At 40.8% G+C, this 27,368-nt stretch overlaps 1 protein-coding gene across 2 annotated transcripts in view; it reads left to right on the top strand.

Moving 5' to 3' along the window:
• Window positions 1-3,561: 3,561 nt before the first annotated feature.
• The window catches only part of SUCO (SUN domain containing ossification factor), a 28,732-nt gene continuing 4,925 nt past the window's right edge, over window positions 3,562-27,368 (top strand). The window contains exons 1-19 of one of the 2 annotated variants that reach the window (XM_031061681.1): window positions 3,562-3,689; window positions 6,317-6,412; window positions 7,655-7,800; window positions 11,409-11,549; window positions 11,723-11,873; window positions 12,827-12,947; window positions 13,180-13,304; window positions 13,751-13,818; window positions 14,429-14,536; window positions 15,466-15,571; window positions 17,491-17,511; window positions 17,744-17,799; window positions 18,739-18,830; window positions 19,307-19,372; window positions 21,603-21,677; window positions 22,196-22,292; window positions 23,213-24,367; window positions 25,776-25,863; window positions 27,076-27,180. In XM_031061681.1, coding sequence (XP_030917541.1) covers window positions 6,374-6,412; window positions 7,655-7,800; window positions 11,409-11,549; window positions 11,723-11,873; window positions 12,827-12,947; window positions 13,180-13,304; window positions 13,751-13,818; window positions 14,429-14,536; window positions 15,466-15,571; window positions 17,491-17,511; window positions 17,744-17,799; window positions 18,739-18,830; window positions 19,307-19,372; window positions 21,603-21,677; window positions 22,196-22,292; window positions 23,213-24,367; window positions 25,776-25,863; window positions 27,076-27,180 — 2,760 coding nt within the window. In that variant the 5' untranslated portion in view covers window positions 3,562-3,689; window positions 6,317-6,373. The remainder of the gene's footprint in view (window positions 3,690-6,316; window positions 6,413-7,654; window positions 7,801-11,408; window positions 11,550-11,722; window positions 11,874-12,826; window positions 12,948-13,179; window positions 13,305-13,750; window positions 13,819-14,428; window positions 14,537-15,465; window positions 15,572-17,490; window positions 17,512-17,743; window positions 17,800-18,738; window positions 18,831-19,306; window positions 19,373-21,602; window positions 21,678-22,195; window positions 22,293-23,212; window positions 24,368-25,775; window positions 25,864-27,075; window positions 27,181-27,368) is intronic. The other variant, XM_005426685.2, reaches the window with a different exon arrangement.

Raw genomic sequence — 27,368 nt, 5'->3', positions numbered from 1 at the left:
TTTGGGGGCAGATGTGTTTGAACTGAAGCTGTGTGTCAGTGTTGTATGAAGTCTTTGGAAAGGAAAGCTGAAGCTCTTTCTCTCTGATCAAATAGTGGAAAAACTCCTTTTACCTTCATATTTTGAATTTTTCTTAGCTGTAAGTTGTATGATTAATTTTTCTTACCAGTTACTTGTTTTCTACTTGATTTTTATGCCTGTCAGAGCAGTTATCCATAGATTGCTTCACTGTCTCTGGTAGTTTTCTGCACAATTACTTGAAGAGTTTCAGCCAAATCAGAAGTTGATGGTCTTTCACATGAAACTACACTGCAATTTCAAAACCACCTGCACTTTTGAATTTCAGTGTGTTCCTTTTCAAAAGCAGAACGTTCATCAGCAGGGCATGGGCAATTTCTGTAGCAGTGAGCATAGTGAACCATCCAGATAGGGCTGAGCAGCTTTCTGCTTCAGTGGGCAACCACAGTATGAGCCTGCCCTGAGAAGAGTAAAGATTCCCTCACCCACCCCTGCTGCTTTGTCTGAGCTTGTAGCCTTTCTTTTGGGTTTGTGCACATTAAGCTGGAAAGTTCGTGGTGCTATTAGAGAAAATAGCTTTTAAACTGCATTAATGATAGGACAAAGAGTCATGCTTAAGCTCCTTTGTTCTTGATGAGATTTAATAGCAGGTGGTGTTTTGAGTCATGCTTACAAAAATGGAACTATTGAAAACTTCAGTATCCACGTAAGTCAGCGGCTGTGGGTTATGTGTTTGGAACAATCTCTTCATCTGAACATCTACCTTGTACCTGAGCCAGTGTCTCTGGGGACTGATCTCATTGGGGCATTAGGTCTGCTCAGTTCTGAGTCAGCATTCAAATCCCACTCCTGGGTCACAAGGAGGGAAAGACAGATTAGCATGTGCAGAAACTGCTGTGCTTCCACTGGGTGTACACTGCAAGTCAATTAAACTCAAGGGGAATTTTGCTTTCTGTAAATTAACACTTGGTTTCCTTGTTGGTTTTTTTTAATGGTTAACAGAGGTGCTCTCTGTTATTTTTATTGTGAGCTCTATCTTTTCAGCTAAAGAAGCCTGTTGAATTAATATGCAAAATGTTTGCAGAAGTCAGAAGAAAAAAACTACTGCTGGTGGTGTTGATAAGGTTATTAACTTGACTTCTCCCAGACTGGCTGGTGTCTCATGATTCTGTGTTCTGAGTGCTCTGTCTTCTGTCTGATGAGTGGTGCTCTGCTGCAGGAAGGGATCAGGTTTTCCTGTGGGTGCATGCACACACACAAAATGAGTTCTCAGTCCCCTCCCTAGCTTGGAGGGCTTTTGGGAGACTTGAGGCATCTTGTTGGAGTTGGGGAGTAGACCAAGAAGAATTTTGGAAAGTAAGTAAGACAGACATTGGACACAGATCATGTCAGAGTAAGTTAAATCTGAGCTGCCAGTCTGCATTCTTCTAAAAGCTGTGTTTGTGACCTGATAAAGCCTGATTTCTTGCATGAAATCTCTCAATAGATTAAGGTAAGAAATATATGCCTTCTGTGCTTTTTGTGCTAAAGCAGTTGTTTGTGCATTTGTGAGGGTAGACCTTTGTGTTTTAAAATGCCAATTCACAGCCATTGAAATGTTTCCTTTTCTGCCCCCAAGGAGTTACTGCTGTTCTGTGCAGCTCACCCGAGGTGCCCCCCAGAGTGGAAGTGAAATGGAAACAAATGCCTGTGCCTGAGTAATGAAGGAGTGGGATGATGCTCTATAATATTTGATGTTTCTGGTGTATTTTTATGAAGTACCAGGGAGTCCTTATATCTCTAAAGAGATGTACTGGAGTTAAGAGCTTGGGAATTTCACCATGACGTGATTGAAACCCTTTTTCAGAAATATAAATGACTCAAAGTATGTGCATAACTAATTTTTCCAAGTGAGAGCTAGGTAATAAGGCCATAGAAATCTGGTAACATTTCCTTCATGCTCTGAAATGAGCCTCCTGTGCATAGGGTAGGACAGAGATTTGATGGAAAACTTAGTACAATCAGGTAACTTGGGAATTTGTGTGGGAAGCTTATGCCTAATTCTCAACTGAGATGTGAGACTTTGTACCTGCTGCAAGATGTGGTTATTACTATTTTCATACCTTACATTCAGTTCTTTATTTTCCACTAACTGCAGCTGCTTCTGCCTGACTTGAAGGCTTTCATTTTGTATAGAGCAAAGATGCTACCTCAAAAAGAAGAGAAATTACTGAGGTGCTTTGGGGCTGAGACAGAGGTGAAGCACCTTTATTGCTCATCTCCATGATATGTCAGATCCCACAAGTTCCTTGTTCACTGTCTCTTCTGTGGAGAGAGCCAGTGAAAAAATATATAGTATATATTTATCTATATATATGCATGAAACTTAAAATTTTAATACTTGTCTGTGGTCTGTTGTTTCATGGGTTCCTTCTTAGTGGAGGAGTCTACACTGCACAGAGTTCCCAATAAAGTTGATATTCAAGTTTGAAGAAAGCTGGTAATTCAAATTCCAAGCAGTAGTGATCCCAGTTGTGTAAGTGAATAATGACCTACTAATAATCTTACTGTTATGATGAATGCTAAGGCTGTTTCATTTCTCAAAACCATTGTCAGAAGGTTGCTGCATGCAGATTTTTTCTGTGCTATAGCTTGTCTCTCCTCTGAGGAGAAGGTGGCTCTTGTTTTCAGGGTGCAGGGTGATGTTTGTGTTTGTTCACAGGAGGTCATTCCAATCACCTGATTGTTATGTAAACAGCATTTCCTGGATGGAAAATGTTTGTGTTTAAAGTGGCTAGCTGGTGTTCCAGCATTGTTGAAGACTCCATAAAAGCTCAGTTTGCTTCGTGTTCTGCTGGCCTTGGTTGAAATCAGCATGGAAACCTTTGGGCCTCCAAGCCTGATGGTTCACTGTGCAGGTGCTCCCTAGGGTGTGAAAGGACAGTGTATGATGAGAAAGAAAAGATGCCTTCTAGTACAAGTGTTTGTAGAGGGATGGCTGCTTTTCTGCAGAAATAAATCCATTTCTGGTGACAACTAGAGCTGTTGGGAAAAAGTACAAAACAAATCTCATGAGAAGTTTTGCCTGGGGCTTTTTTTAGTGTACTTATTTTCTCGAATTTTCTTAAATGTGCTTGGTGATGTTGACTGTATGAAACCTTCTCAGGTAGGCTCTGTACAGGGGATTAAGGAGATTTTGCTTTTAGTCTGTGACTGAAATTTTTGCTTAGTAATAACGATTGCTAAAAATATCTCATTGCTTTGTGACAAAGGATGTTGATTCAAGTTGTTCCTAACTTGCTGTAACTTAGCTAATTTGTGCCAGCTTTCACTTTTTGATGTGGTAACTCTCCAGGATCTGGTTTGGTGATACTTTTTTCTTTTGGAAGTAGTAAATTTGTGGTGTTTTCTGTTGCTAACTACTTCTAATGAATCCTCAGATGGATTTTATGAATGAGTATCCATGAACTGTACATGTATTTTTTAGATGCCTCACGGGAACAGCTGAAGAAGATTGAGGGAGACAATGCTGAGGGAATTTTAAAATTTCATTTTAAATAAAGCTTTTTGACTTTTTTTATAGGCTTCCTGTTTGGAATGTCTTTTGTAAAGACACTCACTCATCAGTGGTGCAGTATGCTTCAGGTGATGCTTGTGCCCTGGCCAGCGAGGATGAAAACGTCCAGGAAAAGGTATGCTGGATACATCATGCTAATTACTCACTCTGACTAAATATTAAATTGTAAAACAAGATTCTTCATAGGGTCTTCTTGGCCAGAATGTCTAATGTACTCAGTTGTTTGAGCAGTGATATCTTCCCATGTTTTTATTCTCCTTTACTTCATTTCTTGCAGTCAAGCAACAATTCAGGTGGATAGTTTGGGGCAAGAGAAGGAATGAATAGTAAAGCTACTGATGCTTGTTTTTTTTTTAATTTGGGGGCCAGATGTTAGAAGTGGGCATTGGGGAAGTGTGGGACTCTATAGAGCCACAACAGGAGGGGATGGGCTGGGTAAGTCTAGGCCACATGATGCCACTTCTATCTCTGTTGTATTAAAAACAGTGTACAGATGATAGTTATCCTAAAGAGAAGATGTGAGATTAATTGGTAGTCAGTATTTATCACTTTGCATTCCTTCTGTTCAATAAAACTTAAGAAGGCTAAAATGTGTTTCTGAAAGGTATAATAAATAGGCTGTGGTTCCTTACATTTTTACTTTACTCAGCACTTTAGGTTAATTGAGTGTAATTGTCCCACCCTGATTAACTCATGGCAAGTTTCGGCATCTTGCTTTGCATAGTGAGTTCCCAAGCTGTTGAGTCAGAAAATCATGATAATTTCATTCATCTATTTATTTACCCAGGTACAGAATCAGTCCTATTCTAAACATGGGTAGTAGTGATATGTTGGTTTTCCTATTTCCTCCAGCAGTCTTTAGTAGTGTTAATCACAGTCCTCATTCCAAAAAAGCTTTTGTATGCCACAATAAACTTAGAAAATGTGTGTGGGGCAGTCTAGCTGGCTCAAGTGGAGAGCTGCCTGACCATAAAAAAATCCCTTTAAATACTGTAGGTTTCTTAAGCATTGCACCAACTAGGGTAGCTCTATTTTTTTTTGCCAGCTTGTGCAGCCAAATAGCAATCCTGTTCTTCAGGCTGCATAAAAGGAGGTTCTGGTTGAATTTAATGTCTGATGCAATAATACTGGAAAGATTAAGTAAGCTTGGAGACTGGGAAGCCACTGGTAAATGATTTCCTACTCTGCAACATTCTTCCTTTCATTCTGTTAGTGTGAATGCATAGGTAAGCAGATTTCTGAACTTAAACCCAAAGATGTGAAAACTAATGTTAGACTGTTAGACTCATTAAAGATGATCTCTTGGGTGGATGAGAAATCTTAAGCAAGTGTCTGTTTCTCCTAATTAGGCTGCTGGAGCTGTCCTGCTCCAGAGGAGCAGTTCTGCAACCTTGATCAGCTTGCCTTAGATCAGTTGTCTCCTCAGCCATTGATGCTATTTCATCTTAGGGAGTGGGATGTGAGTTAATAGTTATTTGGGGGAAAATGTTGTTCAGGTGTCTCAAAGGTTTGTCAGCTCAGATTTGTAGCTCCTGCACTTCAGTGGATGCTTAATTCTCTCAAATGAATATCATGTAGTGTTGTACAGCACAGCAGCCCATTTTGGGTCTGAACACTGGCACCTGCAGTATTTGGCCACGGGGTTTTAGATAGCCCTTAGAAAGCAAAATGGGTATAAATTTCTACCACATTTCTTGCTCTGTTTTAAAGTATTGCTCAAAAACAGCTTGCATATTTTGTAGTCATAACTTAAAGTTTGAAGGGCAAGTGTAAATTCTTGCTAGTTTTAGTCTGGTGGGTTTAAAACTTTTTCCCCCTCAAGTGCTGATACTTTTAATTTTGTGAATTCACTGCTCTTGATGGTGAATTTTTAGCTGTAGCAGAAAAGGTTGCTTTACAAGGTTCTGGCAGATTTGTGTAATTACTGTAGTTCTGCTGATCAGACTGCTACAACTGAAATGTGCCACGTGTTATTTTCTGATGGTTGTCTGATGCAAGTCAGCTTAGAATTTTCTTTTTCTCCTCTTTTGGGCAGTAGGGAGGTAGAGGAGGGTTTGTCGACATGGGAAGTTGTGACAGCGTTCACAGGGGTCTGAGGATGAGGGAAGAGATCAGGATCTGACTCCACGTTCCAGAAGGCTGGTTTATTATTTTAGATATGTATTATATTAAAACTATACTAAAAGAGTAGAAGAAAGGATTTCATCAGTAGGCTAGCTAAGAATACAAAAGGAATGATAACAAAAGCTTGTGTCTCAGACAGAGTCCGAGCCAGCTGACTGTGATTGGCCATTAATTAGAAACAACCACATGAGACCAATCACAGATGCACCTGTTGCATTCCACAGCAGCAGATAACCATTGGTTACATTTTGTTCCTGAGGCCTCTCAGCTTCTTAGGAGAAAAAATGCTAAGGAAAGGATTGTTCATGAAATCTGTGACTGGAAGTCATAGAAGAATGAGGAACTCTCCTTAGGAAATAAAGAGAATGATTTAAGACGGTGCTAAAGTGGTCTTTTCAGGGAAGATTTAATTGAATAATTGTAACTTGCTGTAGTCTTTGTGCAGATGAGATTTGAAACACGGGTGGGCAGTGGTTCTGAAGATTAATGCAGCTTAGTGTTTGATGTTTTGCTGGTGAAAGAAGTGCTGCTGTTGAGTGTGTCCCAGAGGCAGCTGCTGTGGCTGAGCGTGGAGGCTGTGGCTGCAGACTCACTGATGTTTTACCTTCACTCTCCCAGGGGGAAGAGGCTGCTCCCAGCCTGGAGCCCGAGGACTCCAGCACACGGAGTTACTCTATGGAAGAGCTGCTCAATGACTTGACAAAATCTGACCAGGCAAGGCTTTTGTTTGATTCACTGTCTTCATACAGCCTTCAATTGCTTCTTGGATTTCACTCTTTCATTTTGGTTATCTAAAGTTCATAGTAGCTCTCTCACGTTTCACCTGTACACTGGGTTGCTGCCAGACTCATGTTTCTAGTAAAAGAGAAAATGTTGCATTTCCCATGTGCATAAATAATGAGTAATTTAGTATTTGGAGGTGCTGACTAAAAACTTTCCAAGATAAATTAAAATTGGATATTGTAGGTATGGATGTCTGTTTATAAATAAAACATATAAAGTCTTTTCTCTGAGGTCTTTTAAGTAGATCAGGCTTGGTGATTATTGCAGTCCATTTTAGCTCTGATCCTTCATGGCTTCTGTCATTTTCATTTCATTTGTTAAAATGGGAAAAGGGTTGTATTTCAGCTCTGTGCCATTGATACTGTAAAGTCAGTGCCTGGTGTTAAATGTTACAAACCAACTGTTACAGATTATTTATTTGATTGCATATTTTTGTTTTGTAAATTACAAGATATCATACATAGGACACACTTCAGAATATTTATTTCATGGTTTGGGTGTTTAAATGTGTTAAAACTTCCTGACCCCTTCGTGTTTAGTGAGATGACATAGAGTAATGTAGCTATTGACAAGAGACTTTTGTACAATGATATTTCCTTTTGCTGCAGGAGTTAATCTGACCTGTTTCAGTGGTTCTATGCTCTTTCAGATTTACAAAACCTTATTTTGAGTGTGCTTGTGACAACTGAAGACCTAGAATAAATAAGAGTCAAGACCACTAAACACTCAAAAGTGAAAAGTGGTTTATCTCTTTGTTCCCTTACAGCATGGAATAGGCTTTAAATAATTTTGGACCTCCATTGGAGTGATAAAATCAAAAACCTTCTCTAAAATTTAGTTTAGGATGAAAACAGGGAGTTTGATTGTAATGGAACATGCAAATAGAACTGTTCCTTTTGGTTGCTGCAATATTCAAACTGCTTTTCTCATGGCAGTGTCTGTAGGAATGCATCATTGAGGAAGCTGTTGCACAGGTCTGCTCCAGTTGATATCTTTACATGATTATTGAAGCTATCCCAGAGTAGCACAGAATGCCACCTAGGTCTAGGAAAAAAGAAAATGAATTTCTGACAGAAATGCAGACTGTTAGAACTCCATAGTAGATGTTACTGTGTGAATGCTTTTCTTACTCAGGTGTTGAAAAATGCATATTCACCTGGAATGTTTTTACAGACAACAGAAATAAGTGAAACAAGCCAGCCTGAAGTTGTGAGTCCAGCTTCAGTAGATGTAAATGAAGCCTCCTCCAGCATAGTCCCAAGCACTGAAAACACTTCCAGTTCACCTACCTCAGAGATACCTCCAGTCTCACAGCCTGAGTAAGCTCTTGCAATTTTGTTCTTTTGGCCTTTGAGAGAATCTCACTTACTCTGCTCTTGTTCAGATGTGCAGTAGGGATAAGATGGGATTGCTCCCCACAGTTGTTTTGCTGGTTTATGGTGTCAGTGTGGTGGTGTTTGTGGGTCCCCAGGATGAGGGAAGAGACGAGAATCTTGACTCCATGGTTTCAGAAGGCTGATTTATTATTTTATGATATGATATTATATTTTAAAAAATGATATACTAAAACTATGCTAAAGAAAGAGAAAGGAGGGATACATCAGAAAGCTAGAAAGGAATGGTAATAAAATCTTGTGACAGACGCAGAGTCTGACACAGCTGGCTATGATTGGCCATTAATTAAAAACAATTCACATGTTGGGTAAACAGTTCTCCAAATCACATTCCGAAGTAGCAAAACATGGAGGAGCTGGAGCTTCCCAGCTTCTCAGGAGAAAAGATCCTGGCAAAGGGTTTTTTCATAAAATGTGTCAGTGACATGTCAGTGCTCATGGAGTGTGCCACCATTTCCTCGGTGTGTGGATGGAGAGTTGTGCACTTGCACAAGGTGCAATACTATTGCCATGAGCAGTTTCTAAGCCTCTGCTTTGAAAAAAGCCAACATGCTTAGATAATCTGTGCTATAAAAGCCCTCAGGGCTTTACCATTAGGATTTCTGCCCTTCACAAATGTGCTTTCACATCTGTGTCAACAAGCACTGAGGCTGCTTCAGCAATGGCCTCTGCCTTCAGTTAAGGAGGAACTCTGCAGAATTTTATCTTGGGACTTAAAAACACAGTCTCAAGTTCTGATAATAAGAGACTTCTGACAAAATAGCAAATTCTCATATAAATGCAGTCAAGGCAGTTTAGTTCTAGTGCTCAGTAGTGTGTTACAGAGCTCAGTAGGTGTTACAGGCACCTTTCTGGAGTCCATGTACTTCCTTTTGTTTCCCTTTTCTTATGGGTTGTTGTGCTGTCAGATGTGAACTGTAGTATGGAAATTCGTGTGCATTTTCCAAGGATCTTCACAAAGTCCTCTTGGGCTTTTGGGTGTGTGCTAAGGGAAGTAATCCTGTTCTGACTGCTGATAAAGATGGAAGTATTTTGGTGGATAAAAATTGAACACAGTGAAAATGAAGTAGATTTGTCTTGGATGTTTTGGGTTTTTTAAGATTTCAGTTTTTCTGCTTTACCAAATTTTGTTTCTTTACCATAGAAAAGGTATGGAAATTTTGTTTGCTGGCTGATCTGCCTAGTTTGTCAGGGCTAACACTTAAATACATTTTGATATTTCATCAGCGTCTTTAATTGGAAGCCTTCCAAAATGTGCAGTTTTTATAAAGCAAAACTGGAATGTAGCTTCAGCCTGTTCTTTTTATAGCTTTTTTTTGACTACTCCACTGATTTATTTGTGTAATGTGTTGTAAGCTCTACTGTTGTCAGGTCCTAGAAGGAGACAGGATGTTATTTTCTTTGAAACATTCAGCTTGGTGTCTGGTGATTGTTGGAAATTGTCTGGCTGTCACAGCTGGGGAATACTGGAGTGCTGAACTCCAAAGATTTGAGCTGTGAAACAAATGGAAATAGAAACTTGGTTTGGAGCACCTGATGGATGAGTTCATGCTGGGCAGTGGTGTTGTGACACCAGTGCCATTTACAGGAAGAAAGGGCAGATCTGCTGTAGCACAGAAGCTAAAATAATAATGTTTATCTGTTATTTCAAACTGCACTTCAGCTCTCAGTACTCACAGGTGGTCTCTTACTGAACAGATCAATATCCAAACCAGCTGTGGTCCAGCTCCATACTTAAAGAAGGTCTTTAAAAAGACACAGTTGCATTTGTTATCTTCAGACATTTTTTACCTTTTTGCTGGTTTAGATGCTGATTCCTGACAGTGTAACCAAGTCCAGCTCTCTCAGGTGTTAATGGTCTAATATTTCAGCAGAACCTCTTAGTCAAAATGTTTTGAAAGGAATTTTATCCCAAACAAGTTTTACTTTGTAGTGAATCTTTTTTTAGAACAGCACTGAGTGTAACTTTTCTACCTCAGTCTAATCTGAGGAAAAATACTGAAAAATAATCTGAGCTCTCTTTGTCTAGAAGTAAGGAACGTGCTGTGCAAAGTGAGCCTGATAATTCATTTTAAAAATGAAGGCAAAACAAGGTACTCAAAGGAGAGGGAGCACCACAGTTTTTAGACTCCCCTTCTGCCAAAATTAGTCACTTGAGGCCAGTCAGGTACACCCTGAGAGCAAGGAATTTTTAAGTTCATTCTTGCCCCATATTTTATTCACTTGATAATTATTCATACTGTCACTTCCCCCTGAAATGGAGAATATGTGCAGCTTTTCAGTTTTGTGTAGTGGTCAGCATTATTTAGTCAGTAAAGAGCTGCAGGCAAAGCCAAACACTGTACATCTCAGATGGAGGCATTTTGGGGCATACAGGGTAAATACTCTCTGTTTATAGCTAATAAATTCTTGTATTCATGATGTTTGTTAGATTTTGCTACATAGCAAAAAGTCTTGGAATACCTAGGAGTTTTTTGTTTTATACCACAGGAAATTTATCATATGAAAGGTACTAAAACTGTCTCCCTGGGTTGGTTGCAGCTGCTTCTGTTGATAATTGTAGCAGTCAGGGAACCCAAAAGATCCCCTTTTAAGTTGCTGACGTGCTGTTTGTGTTTTGGCAGCTCTGTCATGATACTGGATTAACCTAGTTTGCTGCTTCCATTAAAGAAAGCTTATGTGGAAATTCAGAAGGCAGAGTAAAGCCTTTCCTTAGACCTGGCTGTAGGCTGATCAGCATGGAGGTCATCCCTGTGCGAGGAGAGGACAGTCAGAAGTTATCACCTGAAAGTTACTCTTTGCCCATGCCCACCCATTCCATCATTCCTGAAGAGCAGAGGGGAGGTTTTCTGTTGGGTTTGTGTTTCAGGATTTGTCTGAGGTGTGCTCAGCCTTTCTGGGAGCCAGGAGGTGAAGCAGTGGGCAGATAGGCTGGTTGGGGCTGTTGGTACAGCTTGGATCATGGTCTGCTGGGCTACCTACCTGATTTTTACTACACCAGCAAAAAAAAAGAAATACAAAAAAAGAGAAATACATTAGTAGAAAGGCTGGCTCTGCTTTTCTCCCCCCTATTCTCCTCTAGTTTTAGCCAAGCTCTGTTCTCAGTGCTGCCTCTTGACTTGGGAACATGAGGAGATTTTAGTGAGGGAACTTGGCCTCATGTTTGCTTCCTTTGTTGAAGGGGAAAAGAAAATTGCTGGCAGCCAGGTAACTGTGAAGATGTTAGCTTGTAGTGATGCTGGGAAGAACTGTGCATTGCAGTGTTTGGTAGGATGTTAGATGTGAGTTTTGGGAGATGAGAAGCCTGTTTTGAGTTCCTTTCTGGGACAAACAGGCTGGAAAAGGAAATTCTGTTCTTTCATGGGTACGGCTGAGAATGCACTTCCACAGTACAGCATGCTTCATTCTTCTTTTCTTAATTATTTCTGTGAGACTGTTTCTTTATTAAACCTTTCAGTTATCTTTGTGGTTGATTGTTAGGGTTCCTTGTATTATCAGAAGGCTAAAAAAGGCTGTTGTTTGTTTCCCTTCAGTGCAATAGAGAATTCCCGTGCTGATATCCCTGTAGTCAGCTCTAGTGAAGCTGAGCAGTCAGAACCTGACTGTGATATTGGTGGGACACTTGAGGCTGACCCTCAGAGTGAGCCTTCCTCTTTTGTCAGTCCACCAGAGAGGTGAGTATCCAAGCAGGTTGTGTGTGGCTCTGAATACTTCAAAGGGAGTTGTTCTCTTCTGTGCTGGCTTTGCAACAAACATTTGCATGTGCTTGCTCATCTGTGTACTTGTGTGAGTGTGATTCTGCATGTGGTGACCATGTTACAGATCCTGACACTCCTTAAACTTCCAGCCTTGCAGGCCAACATATAGAGAACATATCATCTTCACATGGCAAGGGAAAGAAGACAAAATCTGAGTTTGAGTCCAAAGTTTCAGCCGCTGAAAAGGGGGCAGATGAGCAAAAATCTGCTCTTAATGCTTCAGAGAACCTAAAAAGGGAGGTAAGTTGGTATCCCCTCAGTACACACAGGAGTAATTTTTTATTTTTATTACTCTCTGGTTTTATTACCACTGGTAATATGTGTGGTGTACTTTTATTCTATCCCAGAAGTATCACTTGGCCCTTGTTTCAGTGGGATATGTAGCTGGCCAGGCCTTCTAACTGTATGACTTTTCATGCTGTGGTTGTGAAGTGCTTCCTAATGCTTGTGTTTTTTAATAAGACTCTTTTTAAAATCAGAATGACTAAGGCCATGGCAATACCATTTTTTGCTGCTTTAGGATCATGTTTAAACTGTCACCTGGCAGCTACCTCTAAAATATTGTCCAGAAAATAACCTCTACACTTGAAATGTCTACCAACAAATGTTCACTCATCTGGTGGTGAGCTGAATATGTTTGTACAAAGGAGAAATGAAAACTTGAAATGGAATAATGTACAGTTTAGTTGACAGGGTTTTTGCTTTGTCAGGCAGGTCCAAAACATTATTTCTGAGATACTTAAAAATGGTTCCTTTAATGTTTAATCAGTCATTCTGCTTTTTTTGACATGTTCAGAAATCCCAGAGAACTCTGGAATTCTGTCATGACAAGCACTGATGTTTAAAGATTTTTGCTACAGGGAAAGCTTTCTTCATTAGGAAGAGGAAAAGCAAAAATTGGGAAGAAAATGCAGGTGTTGGAGAAGAAGGCTTGCATTTTATTTAAAATGTATTAGCTTAGCGACAAAAATTGCCAGTATTTCAGTGAAATAATCTGTAATTCTGAGAGAAAATCATCACATGTTTTTTCTGGCTTATAATCTTGCTTACATTGGCTCTAAGTTGTTAACATGGGTGCAAATGATGTGTCTGCCCTTGACTTGATCAGAGCATGCTTTGTTTTTTCAAGTTCATCTTTGTTTTCATTGTTGGTCCTGAAAAATATTCACAATCAGTGGTTCTTTCTTTTGCAGAAAGACTTTAAGAAGACAGGAGAAATTGACCCTACATCAGTAATAACTCCAAAGGACCCTGGAGACATTCCAACATTCGATGAATGGAAGAAGAAAGTCATGGAAGTAGAGAAAGAAAAGAGTAAGTTCAGGATTCATTAGTTTGGTCTAAATACAGAGCACTGTCATCTCCTGGTAGAGCTGAATAGCAGGACTGTCTCCATTTGGAATGCAGCCTGGAACTTCATTTTTCTGCTAGAACTACATAGTTAATAGCCTTCATTATATAAAAGCAGTGAGCAGAAGTTCCCTGACAGTGCAAATACTGCTTGTTTGTGTGGTTTGTTATAGTAGCAATATTTTCTTGTTCCTAGGTCAGTCAATGCACCCTTCTGCTGTTGGTGGGCAGCATTCCACTAAAAAGGTCCAGAAAAACAGGAATAACTATGCCTCTGTAGAGTGTGGTGCCAAAATTTTGGCAGCAAATCCAGAGGCAAAGGTAAGCATTTATTAATTATTAGTGTTCAGTTTTTAGTGTAGTGTTATACAACAAAATACACTTAAAACTGAGCACTGGTTTGTGAAGTTGTTATTCAGTGTTTGGATTTATTGGGATTTTGATTAATAAAAATAGGATGTAAACAGGGATCAGTGCTATAGAACTTGATGTCTTTTTAAGTGAATTCAGAAAATGGGAGCAGAGTTTACTTCCTACAGAAACTGAACAATTGAACAGAGTTGTATTAAACAGCTCATCACAGTAAATAATCCGTGATTGCCCCAAAGTATGACATACTGTGTCCTGGATAATTGTCTTGCTCAGACTGTTGTTGATACTAGTCTACAAACCTAATTTCCAGTTTATTGCTGGAAAGAGGGGAAAAATCCTTGATGCTGTTGGTGTCTACCATGCAAATTAAAATGCAATTTATTTTCTTTCTACAGAGCACTTCAGCTATTTTGATGGAAAACATGGACCTTTATATGCTCAATCCTTGCAGTACTAAAATCTGGTAGGTTCCTGAGGTTCACATTTGTGGCAGGAGTGATTATAGTTTTCCATTGCTGTGGGACTGACTTGACCTTGATGTGTTGCTCCTTGGAATGGGTGTGTGAGGAACTCTGTCAGAATTAGCACAAGATAATTTATTATGTCTTCCACAGAAATCTAGCTCTGGTATTGACAAGTAATATCAAGGTGATATTTTTATTTATCTTAATATGTGTAAGTTTTGCATAATTATCTTATGGCAGATAAAGCACTTGAGCATTCAAATAAAGATTCTTGGTTTCTTTTCCTGAAGGTCAAATAATTGTAGGACAGGTGAACAGAATTTACCATACATTAATTGGTACTTCAGGTGTGATTTAAATTGTTTGATGTCCTTAGTTTTTAGTTCTGTGATTTGATTCCTTTGAGGGCAAGATAGATGAAGCTCTTGTAGCTGGAGTTATTTAAGGTGATGTTCAGAAAAACACCACCAGTGATTCTAATGGTACAGCATTTTTATAGTGTCCTCCTTACACCCACTGAAGGATCTGATAATGAGGGGAAGGGCTGAAGATTGTAACTGCAGAAGGAAAAGTCTTTTCTTAAAAAAATACTTACTTTTTGTCTTTAAGGTTTGTTGTTGAGCTCTGTGAACCAGTGCAAGTAAAGCAGTTTGACATTGCAAATCATGAATTATTCTCTTCCACTCCTAAAGACTTTCTGGTGTCAATTAGTGACAGGTATGTTACCTAAACTCATCCTTCTGAATGAAAAAATGAAATAATTATTAGATGCAAGGCTTTATGAAGCATGATCTCTGTATGTTTGTTGTTATGCAAAGTGCAATGTAATGTGAAGTCACATGGTTTTTCTTTGTGTATATTGTCAGTTGCTAGAGGTTTTTTTTCCTTTGCCACCTTAAAAATTAAAAGGAAAAATTTGTTGAGGAGCAGAATTTATACAGTAGCTGGGTAGTGGGTGGCAGATTATAAAATGCTACTGAGATTGTGGGCTCTCCCCTCCCTTGTCATTCAGACCATTTTCAGTGCTGAACTAAGTTCAAAACCCACAGATTATTCAAAAAGAAAGGAAGAGTAGTTCCCCATTGAGAAATGGGAAGGAGTGAGAGTGCTGCAGGTTGGCCAGATGGCTGCATAGAGGGTGGCTTTAGGGTGATTTAGGCAATGCTGTGCCCCCTCTGCTTTCTGGAGGGAGCAGGTAATTCTGGTCTGAGTGAGCAGGCATTGAGAGGGCATCAGGAAAACTCCTTTACTTCTTGGATGCCTAAAGCAGGTGGGGTTAGACTTTGAACACTTGTTCTGTTGTGCAGTTCTAGCTCTGCTCTGCTCAGTTTTCTGCTGCCTGCTTACAGCAATGCAACCTGCCAGGTGTTGTGTTCTTCTGTTCATCTGGGGGGGCTTCACCCTAGATTGGCTGCATTTCAGTGGTTGGATAAGTGTGGGATTTTGTGCTACAAGGGCTTGCACACTGCTGTCATTGTGTGAGGGTCCTGCTGAGGTTTTTGGGTTGGGAAATTTGCTGCTGCCTTGCAGATGGAAAGAACAAAATGTATTTCTGCTCTGGAAAGGCATTAGGAGAAACTTCTGTAAATACCTGTGAACAGAAAGTTCCTGCATTTCATTACCTGACTCCATTGTTTCCTTTCTAGGTATCCAACAAACAAATGGATTAAATTAGGTACTTTCCATGCCAGAGATGAGAGGAATGTCCAGAGCTTTCCTTTGGATGAACAGATGTATGCAAAATATGTGAAGGTAACTCAGTACTGCAGAAGCATCCATGCTCCTCAGGGAAGGAGGGGTTTGCTGGGTTTCCTCTGTATAACAGCATCCCAAGAAATGTGTTTTCAAAGCCTGCCTTACCATTAATTGCCCTTGGTTAATTAGTGGCCCCAGCTGGGCTTGTCTGGGTACTAAATCCTTGTCACAGTTGTGACCTTATTACCTTGCTCACTTTGGTAATTGAGAGGATCTTGGGAAGCCCCTTGGGTCCAAGTACATACTTAGCTGATACCTGAATTAAGGAAAATCTAGACAAAGTTCTGTTCTATTTGACTTTACCCAACTGTCCCCTGAATGTAAGAGCAGAAGAATCTTGACCTATTTTGTTTCTTGGCTGTACCTGCTTTACATATACACACATATATCTGTACCTATTTAGATTTATTTGTGTATATACACACACTGCCCAATCAGTCCCTGGAGCACAGATCACAATATGCCTATTTCTTGATATTTTTGTACATGCTGGGCTGTACAGTTTAGTGAATCTGAAAATGTATGGGGCTGCATCTTGGTTCTCACTAAGAGACTCCAAGTGCAGTTTTCCAGTTATTCAACCATAACTCTGACTCAGGCAAATTATTTATGCTCACTGCTACTGGAGCATTGCCATGATACCTCCACCTTCAAAACAGTTTGCATAGAGCTATCTTTACTCAGGAGACTCAAAGGGAATAGAACTCCATAAATAATTAATGTGGTACTTGAACTTGGATAAAAGCTTCTGTGAAAATATTGGGTTGTAGTGAAGGTTTAAATTCAAATAAAATACAGACCTTTTAGGTCCTCTTCAGTGATGTGTTATCTTCCAATTATGGTATGGCCAAAAAAAATATTAGTTTGTCCTCCTTAATTATGCTTTGTGCTTTTATGAAAAAGTAGCTATGAATGATAATTGTCTAACTTCTTTACCTAGAAATGCTGCATGAGTCACAGAACAGAGATTTCATTTATTTTTAATTCTGTTTTCTGGCTGAATTAATTAATGCCTTAAGGTAGCTGCCATTGTCACGGAAGTAGCAGAATTCCTGTATAGATGCTGCAGCACTTAATTCCCTGGTGGATACAGTGCTCTGCCTTGAATAGTACAGCATGGTAAAATTTGTGAAGGTTTTTTCACTTCATAGTGCAAAAAGTAAGCAAGTTCTAAGTATGTCTGGTCTACAGAATGAGTCCAAAATATTTTCAAAAGTTAATTTTTTTGAAGTGGCTTACTGAACTTGTATCAAAAGCAATGGGATTTTTGTGAGATTATTTATCACGGTCTCATGTGCAGATTATTCCAGTCCTTCAGTGATAGTGTCTACATAGTGGTTTAATAAATGCTTACAAATTAATTCAGATTAAATAAATATCAGGGTGTAGTCAAGGCTGCACTAGAAATACACAGATATCTGAAACTCCCCCGTCTGTCATCAGCTGCTCTGTTTGTTGCAGTTGTGCTTCTGTAAATGGAAGTATTTCATAGTGAGTTGAAGCAGCAGCAGTACCTATAGAGTGCATGCTACGTGGGTTTGTTTTTCCTTTTGAGTCACTTTCTGTAGTCTGTGTTCTTTAAGGGAAAAAAATACACTTAGTACATTTAACACACTTTAGTATTCTATCTGTGGTCATGCTGCCCTGAAAAATTGAATAACTTCAATTGCCTAATCAAACACTTGTTGCATGTTACCTTCAATCTGCAAGGTACAAGGGCTAAATGAAATCTTGCTAGCCAAGGCAGATGAAGTTGTGTTACAACTTAATCTTTCCCAGCTTGTCCTCTTAGGCATTTATAGTACGGAATTAAACCCAGCAGGACTCTGTAGTTGCCTGTAGCATGTGTTCAGCCTTTGTACTGACATCTACTTTTTGTTTTTTGTTTTTTTCTCCTTTCCTCTCTCTCGCTTCAGATGTTCATCAAGTACATAAAGGTTAGCAACTCTTCTTGTGGAGTGATGGATGCATGGGGCTGGGGGTGTTCTCTGCTGCGGCTCAGCTCTCTAATGCATGGCAAGAATAAATCTGGTCTTTTCTGCTCTGGGCAATCTGCAACTCCCTGGAGTGAACAAAACTTGCAATTTCAAGATTGAATGTTTATGTTTAACTGAACTTTTGGCTCTGTGGGTCTTTGGAGTTTTATTTTAAGTACCTTTTATTCTTTAGGTGGAGTTGATATCACACTTTGGATCAGAACATTTTTGTCCTTTAAGTCTTATAAGGTAATACTTTGTGTTTTGCTTAGTCTTTCTACCTCCTTGCAGTGAGGACTAGTCTGCTTTTAGAATAATTGGGCAACAATTCCAATTTCCAGTTGCAGTTACTTGTAGGTATTATGGATTGAAGAAGTTGCCTGACCTGCCTGCTGTGTAGTGTCTTTCATGTCTGTGTAAAGAAGTTTTGAATTTTATTATTTACTTCTCCGGTATGTCAGGAATAGTTTATATTTGCAGGGGGAGGGGAGGAGCAAACAGGAGCCTTGAGCAGCTTTAGAGCAGGACATGAGCATTTCAAGGGTGACCAAGCAAAACAGAGAACAAGTGGTGAGCTAAAAAGAGCAGGTGTGGTGAGTGCTTTTGGAAGCTGCTGAGTTGTTTGGCACCACAGGTGAATGCAGTCAGTAATGTTTGCAATAGCTGAGTAGAAACACCTGTGAATTTTTAATTCAGAGAGCCATCAGCCTCTGTACTGCTCCTAAAAAACAGGTTTTGAACCTGGGAGGTCTCTGGTATTAGAAGTCAAACCATATTTTTAGTCCACAAGGCTGCTTCGCATTGGATTGATTTGATTGAATTTTGGCAGAAGATGTCAAAGAGAATGTGGCATGCAAAGGGAGGTAGTTCTGAGCAGATATTCCTAAAGCAAGTCAAAGGTGAAACTGAAGAGGAGGTGTAAGAGCTCATGGACAGCCAAAGACAAAGAAGTCTAGGTGTGAGTTTAAAAGGAAGAAAAGACTCTTTGGAATTAGAATGAGAAACAGGATCTTGTGTAGGTTCCTTGTAGATAGAACTTCGAGAAAATAAACATCCCTGCTGCTTGATCTCGCTTAAATGACTGCAACTATTGTATCTCATTTACTTGTTACATAAAGGTAATACTGCTTATCAATTATATCACATGATTCCTAATACTAGGTTTTTATTTTAAAACTTTGATCATAGAGTATTTGGTACTAGCATGGTTGAAGAGTATGAAGAAATAGCTGATTCTCAGTATCAGTCTGAAAGACAAGAACTGTTTGATGAAGATTATGGTAAGCAAATATTCTGTGCATTTTTAGCCATTCAGGCAGCTCTTGTGCTGTTGGTGGCTCATCACTTCCTGTATATGATGAAAGATTTGACTGTAAATTTACTTGTTGACAGTGTTTCAGCATTTCTGAGCTTTTCCAACAATCCTTTGGAGTTTTAAACAATATGTTTAAATGTAGCTATGTAGAGGGTTGCTTTAAAATTATAGTAATAAGTCTGTGTTTAACTTGGCAGAATAGACAATTTCTTCATGTGCTTGACAGTAGGAAAGGATTACTAAAATAAAGCAGCTTACATGGAAAGTTCTATTCTTAGAGTCCATTTCAGTTCATAATATCTGACCTTAAGCTTTCTGTAGTTTTATTTCCACACTGTCAAGTTGACATCACTGAATGACATGTTAAATCTTGAGGTTCATATTCTTTGCCCGTGACAGATGAAATTCTAATAGTCACGAATTGTTCTTCTTTATACATAGATTATCTGTTGGATTATAACACAGGGGAAGAAAAATCTTCAAAAAATCTTCTTGGTTCTGCTACAAGTGAGTATGATTTATTAGAAAAAGTTATTCCTGTGCTTAAAACAAGGTGTGCTAATTGAAAGTGAAATGACAATTTGTTGTGCAACATCTACAGCTTTTATATTCTGCTGAAGCAATTTGTGATTCTTCTTTAGTTTCATAGGAATAATTAAAAATTTGGAGTTGGGGGATCACTCTTAGCATTCAAAAAATGAATTTTCAATTTGTAAGGATATCTGTTTTGTGGAAACTTTTCTGTACTTAAGGATTCTGAATACTGAAGATCATGTAAAAGTTGTATAGGGCTGTAAATGGCCAGTACTAAAGTGCTGTAGAACTGTAATTATTTGGAAGTTGGGAATCTGTGTTTTGTTAAAGTGCTTAACCTGCAGGAGGCAATATAAAGATTTCCTTTGTACAACTTTAGGGGGAGAGAAGGATGGAGAATACTACAATTTCTGAGAAGGCTTTATGTAAATACTCTAATTCTTCATAAGGGCTGTGTATTGTTTTGAGAGAACTAAAGGTTCTTGACTGTCTCCTCTCACTTTTCCCATTGGAAAACCTCCATGTGTAGGGTTAGTTTGACTGAGAATCCTGGAATATTCAGTTTTAATGGTAGTCTTCACTGCTGAATAATTCAGGATGGTGTCACCTGCACACACCATTTCCTAAGGAGCTCTTGCACTCTTCCTTCTCTCCCAGCTAATGAAGATTTGTTATTCCAGTGTAGATCTGCACTCAGTTAATGCTGTTTGGAGTCAGCCTTTGCTTTCATCCTCTAGTGGATCAGAGCCACAGAAATCTTTCATGTTTTTCCTAGAACATTGTTTTCTCCTGAGAATAAGGTCATGGCTAGGCATATTCACAGCTTAGAACAGTTTTCAAAAGGCAAATAGGTAGTGGAAAAGGCAGTTTATTTCTACATGTGTGCCTCTCACAGATGAGATAAAGCAGTAAATTCTTCCCTGACACTGCTTATCTCTTCTTTGTGGCTTCTAAACTTTCTGCCTTCAAGCTATCTTGGTGATGCATATTCACATGATCTGTCTGCAAGGGCAGTATTACAAGTTTATATTCACTGTCTGAAAAAGGCAGTGACTTTCCATTTCGTTTTTTAGTCTACTAAAGCTAAGATGAAAAGATTTGAAACACCTGTTGCTAATGGTGCTCAGCTGTCTCTCTAGTGCACTGAAACGTTGCAGTGACCAGTATTTAGTTCTGGCTGGTGGGTTTTGTTACTGAGAGTTTCCTCTCTGTCAGGGTGGTCAGTGCTCCTCTTTTGGAAGGAGTAGAGTTGGTGGGTATTGTTTTTTGGTGGGTTTTTTTTTTAATATGCATGTAGACAAATGAGACAGGTTTCCATTTTGCATCTTAATGTAGAGTGAGAAAGAGGGTCCTCTGAGGAGGAGGTGGAGGGTTCTCAGACATTTAATCTCATAAGAAGCATTCTGCAGTCTTGTTCTCTCTCCTGCCATTCTCCCACATTGTAAAGCTTCTATACCAACTCTGTATTCTCTCTCATTTTCTCATTTTTCTAAGAAACCATCCACAGCTGAAGTTCAGCATCTTTTGACTATTGTGACTTTTCTCATTATACAAACCCAGATAGATTAACATAAATCAGGAATGCAGCTTCTGCAACTTCCTTTTCTGGAGGAAAGGCAGAACCAAAGTTTTGAAAACAACTTCCTAGAGCCCAAGGAATTTGTCATTGCTGCTAAAATGCCTCTCTAACATGAGGACCTTGGCCATGTGACATACACTGCCATATGTTGTTGGGTGGGGGAGAAATGGGCAAAATCAAGCCAGCTTCTGTGTGCTTACAATATAGTGCTCTTTACCTGTTCCTCAGCTTCTTATAAGCCTGGCCATTATGTGTGTTGTCAATATCAAGACCAAAGAGGAGCTGTATTTAATTCTTGTGCTAATGTAGAGCAGGACCTCTTGGAATTTACTTCTGTGAATTCAGAGGGGAGAGGAACTGTCCTACTTTACAGCTCCTTAAAATAAATATGTGTGTAAGCCAGATCTGTGGGTGTTAGGGTGCAGGTTTTCAAATACAGGTTTCTAACTTACACATTTACCTTTAAAAGAAACAGCTGCCTCCAGTGTAATAGAATGACCAGATGTTATGTCCTTACACTGTGATTAATTTCAAGCAAGTATTGCAAAATAGCAAATTTTTTGGTGCTGCTGATCTCTGGGCCCTCTGAGAGTGCCCTTGTTGAGGAGTTGTTGTCTCTTTTAGATGCTATCCTGAGTATGGTGAACATTGCTGCCAATATGCTTGGAGCCAAAACTGAAGAGTCATCTGAAACTGAAGGTACTGTAGTTTTTTTGGATGAAAAGCATTCTGGAAAGTTTGCATTTCTTTAAGTTTTGTTTTGGGGGTTTTTTGTGAGGAGTTGGATGGTCTGTGATGGTTTAAATTACTTTTTTCACCTTTTGTGACACATCTGATTAGTGTCATAGAACCTAGTGACTGTGAAAAGTGGAACAAAGGTGCTGAATTTGCTGAGAAGAAAACCTATACAAAGATGACACAAGTGCTTATTCAGCTTTTTTGGAGATATTTACTCTCTGTGTTACCCAGCTGGATTTGTGAAGTCCTAACTTGCTGCTTCTTTCTCTGAAGTATTTTGAGATTGTCCACAACATCATGCTCAAAAACTGTCAGTAGCATTTCATTCAGATAACTTTGGGTGACATCTGCAGTTAACTTGGTAGCACAGTTAACCATTAGAAAAAAAAAACCACCAATAATAAACCCAGACCTCAGAATTTGTTGAAAACAAAGATGGTTCTTGAGTTTTCACATTCACATTTTCCTCCTTCCTGCAGCTGGGAACAAAAGTGTGTCTGAAAATGTCACTGCCACCCCTGCAACTTCAACAGCTGCACCAAGACTGCCTGAACCAACACCTGTTCCTTCACCAGAGTAAGTGATTGCTCTTGGGGTGTTTGTAATGTGCTCCCAGCAGAGACAAACATGGGCCAGTCTGCAGTCCTTGCTGGTAGGATGCTCTGGTATGGCATGCAGACTTAAACAAGGGAAAAAATAAGTATTTGGTAAAATCTGTACCATGGTAATGGCATTAACCAGAGACATTTAGTGGTTTTTTGCTGTCTATTATAGCTATTTCTATTAGGGTGTGTTTTGTTTTGACACAGAAATTGGTTTCATATTGGTCCAGGTTTTGTGGTCTCCTGCAAGGGAGACTAATTAGGAATGTAAATTGTATTTGCATACCATTCAGTTAAATTGTAGTGACAAACTTCTGGTTTGGAAGCTTATACTTTGGTAGACTTCCCTTAATGAAACCTGTATGCAAATGTGCAGAGTGAGCTTGAGAAAAGAAGTTCTGTATAGAGTCTGTTGTTTTTCAGTAATTACATTGCTGATAATTAGGCTGCTTAAGGCCAAGACCCTGCCTCTTAAATGTTAAGACATGACTTGTGCTGTATTTAGTGGCTTTACAGCTTTCTGTCACTCTTGCTGTGAGACTCAGGAAGGTCAGTGGGAATGTTGTGATTCCTGCATTTGAGGATTGCATCAGCAGAGTAAGATGCTTGCTGTGTAAAAAAGAGGACTTGAACTGGTGACTTTTTTCAGGGGTGAGGGAAGGGGCAATATCTAGTTGAGAAGGCTTGCTGTTTAAGAGGCAGAAATAATTTGTTTGCCTATTGGGACTGAAAATCACCAGAGAAAATATTACCTTGCAGAATTTCTGTCTCAAAACTGGCCTTTGGTCACTGGACTAAGCCTTGCCAATTTTCTAAAAGACTGTTTTCACAGTCTTCTAGAGCAGGGATGTAAAACTGTTGAATTAACACCTTGTCTTTTTAACTCTGTTGTAGACTTGTTACTACAGATATTCCACAGCTAGAGAAAGAGCAAGTAATGGTGGATTTGACTAAAGAAAGCCCAATTGTTCAGCTAGTGCACGAGTATGAAGAAGATACAAGCCAGTCCACAGTAACTTTGCTGCCCAGTGATGAGCAGGAGGAGGAGGCAGCAGCATGGTTTGAGCTGGAGACAGAGAAGTACTGCAGTGACATGGCAGCAGTGTGCTGCATCTCCACCTTCTCCGAGTACCTGCTGAAGTGGTGCTCGGTTGCAGCAGCCATGCATCGGCAGCACAGTGAAACTGGAGGGGAAGAGAGGCCTCCTCACCCTGTGGATGTGCAGCAGCCACAGCCAGCTCTGACTGAGTCTGCCCACACAGCAGCACAGGAGCCTCTGCCTGAGCAAGTGGACAGCAAAGCTGAGAAACCCCCTGGGTCTGCTGTTGGAGTTGACTTCAGTGCAGTCCATGAGGAGATCAGCAATGAGACCACAGAGTCCATTGAGCTGGAGCCAAGCCATCCTCAAACTGTCTCTCAGTCCCTCCTGCTAGAAGTTACTTCTGAAGTGAAGCCATCCCCCACAACAGACACGGTGCTGGAGCCTCCAAAAGTAGACTCAGGCCAGGTAGCACCAAGGGTGACTCCCCAGGTGGATGTCCCAGAGCTCAGCACCGAAATGGAAAAGGCTGAGAGCTCAGCTGTAGAAGAAAGCCCTGAGCCCACTGTGGCCACTGAGGTAAAGGAGGTGAGCACAAGAGAACCTGTTGCTACCCCAGTGATTCCAAAGCCTACAGAGACTGTTGTGCAGCCTGAAAGCACAGTGGATGTGGTAGCCAGTGATGCTGTGGAAGGGAAGGAGAGCACTCCAGAAGTGCAGAAACCTGCTGTGCCTCCTGCTGAGCCTCCCCTGCCTGCCGAGACAAAGGAGGACGAGCAGGCGGCCGAGGAAGCTCTGCTGGCACTCCCGGTCTCAGGGGGGCCCCAGAGAACAGCAACAGACTTCTATGCTGAGCTGCAGAACTCCACAGAGCTGGGCTACACCAACGGGAACCTCGTTCATGGATCCAACCAGAAGGAATCTGTCTTCATGCGCCTCAACAACCGCATCAAGGCCCTGGAGGTCAACATGTCCCTCAGCAGCCGCTACCTGGAGGAGCTCAGTCAGAGGTGAGGCTGAGCAGGGCTGGGAGGAGTCCTGGCTGTGAGGTACAGGGGAGCTTGGCCAGGGGGTACATTGTAAGAGCCTGGGGGGAGTCCAGGCTGTGAGGTACAGGGGCTTGGGCAGGGGGTACATTGTGAGGGCTGGGGGGAGTCCTGGCTGTGAGGTACAGGGGGCTTGGACAGGGGGTGCATTGTGAGGGCTGGGGGGAGTCCTGGCTGTGAGGTACAGGGGGCTTGGACAGGGGGTGCATTGTGAGGGCTGATCTCTCGGGGCTGTTTGGGTCTGATCTGGCCAGCTGTGGACCCTCAGCCCCTCGCAGCCTTACAAGGACAAGAGTAAAAGACTCAAGGAGGTCTTTCCTCTTGGGACCAGAGCCTCACTTTAGTCCTGGATAGGAGCCACCTGGGCAAGGCTGAGTCCCTCGGGGGAAAGAGACCAAAGAGACCAGAGGGTTTCCTTCCAGGAGATTTTAAAGCCAGGGGAAGGGGAGCAGAGGAGAGGGGCCACAGCCAATGGGATAGAGGTGATGGGAGGGACTGACCCAGGACAAGACCACCTCCTCTGGGGCTTAGCGGAGAGGGAGTGTGTGTGGAACAAACCATGTGAGCTATTCAGCGCCAAGTAACACCCCCCAGTGCAAAACAGTAACTAAAGAAACCACTTAGTGCAATACAAGTGTAAATCACAGCTTAAAGCTTTATGGAAAGCTGAGGAAAGGACCAAAGCCTAGGTGGCTGTTGGAGTTACCCTGTGTGAATCAGGGCTTCTTCCCTCTTTGTGTTTCAGTTAAAATCCTGTTTGTTTTATTTTGAGGAGTGTTGCTGTGGGTTTTTTAAAAGGATGAAGTGTTGTCAGGATGTAGGCACTAATCCTGTCCATAATTCTGTCTACAAAAGGGCACATCCTTCTGTAACTGTTGAACTGAATGTCACACACCTACAATGCCTTTTTTATTAAATTGTTTCCACTTCAACTACCCTGTTATCTGTAGTAACTCTGATTGAATAAGTGGCTGTGGAGAGGGAACCAAGAGTCCTGTGAAGGATATTTCTGTGTATTGGTGTTTATCTGTGGTGTTCCTTAGCTACAGGAGGGTGGGGAAATGTACCCATTTGGTTCCAAAGAAGGGGCTCACAGTTATAATTATTGTGCAGAGTGAATTCAGCAAATTGGCACTGAGCTTGAAGGTGTTGAAATAGATTGGACCATAACCTTGGGGGAAGAAAAACAAAACAAAGAGGACATCTGTTTTATTTGTGAAACTTAAAAGCAGGTACCACTTGATGTTTAAATAAAGCTCTTTAGGCAAAGAGAAGGTTTTTACTGGCATAATCATGTTTTAGACTTAAAGACAAGCCTAAGCTGAGGAGTTTTGTGCACTGATATTTCAGCCTTAAACACTTTCTGTTTTAGGTACCGAAAACAAATGGAGGAAATGCAGAAGGCTTTCAATAAAACAATAATAAAACTTCAGAACACCTCAAGAATAGCAGAAGAACAGGTATGATTTGTTTGGAGTATTGAGGTGTTTTCCTAGTAGGAAGGGCTTGCTTTTAATGAAGAGTTACACAGAGGTGCAGAAATCTTTTTTCAACTGAGCTGTATATCTGCCTTTTAAGAGCATCCATTCCATGCTTCCCTGTTTTTCTCCATTATAAGATTTTTAGACATGTTCTGTTGTTTCAGAATAAAGCCATTTTCAGCTCTGTTTTCTGATTTTGTACTTAAAGACAAGATCAGCTGTTAGCTGGTATTGGCTACAACTCTTCAATGTCTTTGTCAATGAAAAAGTTACCCAGGTCAGTTCCAACCCTTGTTTCTTGGTTGTAACTGCACTCAAAACAATTTTTTTAACTTGGTTCATTTTTCATATCTGATTTAAAGTATCGATAGACAATTTCCCTGCTGCTGAAGAGACTGCAGAGGGGTACAGTAATGGCTTAGGCCAAATCTGCATTTAAAAATGTTGTGCATGTAACCAAAAATTTACTTTGTTCTTTAAAATGTGGATTTTCCCTGCTCTGCCGTCTTGGCTTTCCTGAGCAGCTGTGAAATAGAGCAGTAACTGCTGTGCTAAACATTCATTAAGCAGCTATGCACATGGCATAGCAAACTGATCCCAGACTGAAAGTTTCTGAAGTGCATTCCCAGGTGTGGAGTTTATTCATCTGTGAGCAGTGATGGAAATGGCAGCTTTCATGTGTTGCCTTTTCTGGGTTGGGTTTGGGGTTTTTTGGAAGAGTATCAGTGCTGGTCAGTCTGAGGTTAGTCTCCCTGGTGTTCTGCTTACCTTCCTTACTTTCTCACAGGATTGAGTCCTGTTAGGGCTCTTGCAGGCAGCAGCTGTTAGCTGGGAAGGAGCCATTCCTGGCTGGTGTGGGCTCCTGTCCTGTGCATCAGCCTTGGGCTGGAGCTGTGCCTGGCAGCTGTGTGTGTGTTCTGTGGCCTCCTGACAGTGACTGTGTGGAGCTGCCTGCTCACTGTGCCCGTGGTGAGGACAGCACAAGTGTCTCTGATGAGATGCACTTGGCATGATGTTAGGAAGTGTTGACAAACAGAGATGTTATGTGAGCACTGTGTGGGAAACAATGCTGGGTAGGCTGTGCTGAGTGCCTTGCTGTGTCAGACAGACAGAACACTAATGCTGTGGCCATGAGGGCAGGTGACAGTGGAACCTGGCCACTGACAGCATGCCCATGACTGTTCTCCACAGGATCAGCGTCAGACAGAGGCAATCCAGCTGCTGCAAGCACAGCTCACCAACATGACCCAGCTGGCTTCCAATCTGTCAGCCACCGTGGCGGAGCTGAAACGTGAGGTAATCACAGTCCAGAGGAAATGGATGCATAAACACATCTCTGTTTGAAGAGACCAGAGTCTTCAAATGGAGTTGTAAATTGTCTGCTGTGTTGTTTTCAGCCTACTCTGTCTGAAACTTCTAGCTGCAAATTTGAGTAACATGAGCTGTCCTGGTCATAGTTACTGCAGCCCCCTAGCCCCATGACT

Source organism: Geospiza fortis, unplaced genomic scaffold (genome assembly GCF_000277835.1).
Source record: "Geospiza fortis unplaced genomic scaffold, GeoFor_1.0 scaffold5, whole genome shotgun sequence".
Classification (NCBI taxonomy): domain Eukaryota; kingdom Metazoa; phylum Chordata; class Aves; order Passeriformes; family Thraupidae; genus Geospiza; species Geospiza fortis.
Note: the sequence above shows the minus strand (reverse complement) of the source record. Positions and strands in the feature narration are given on the sequence as shown.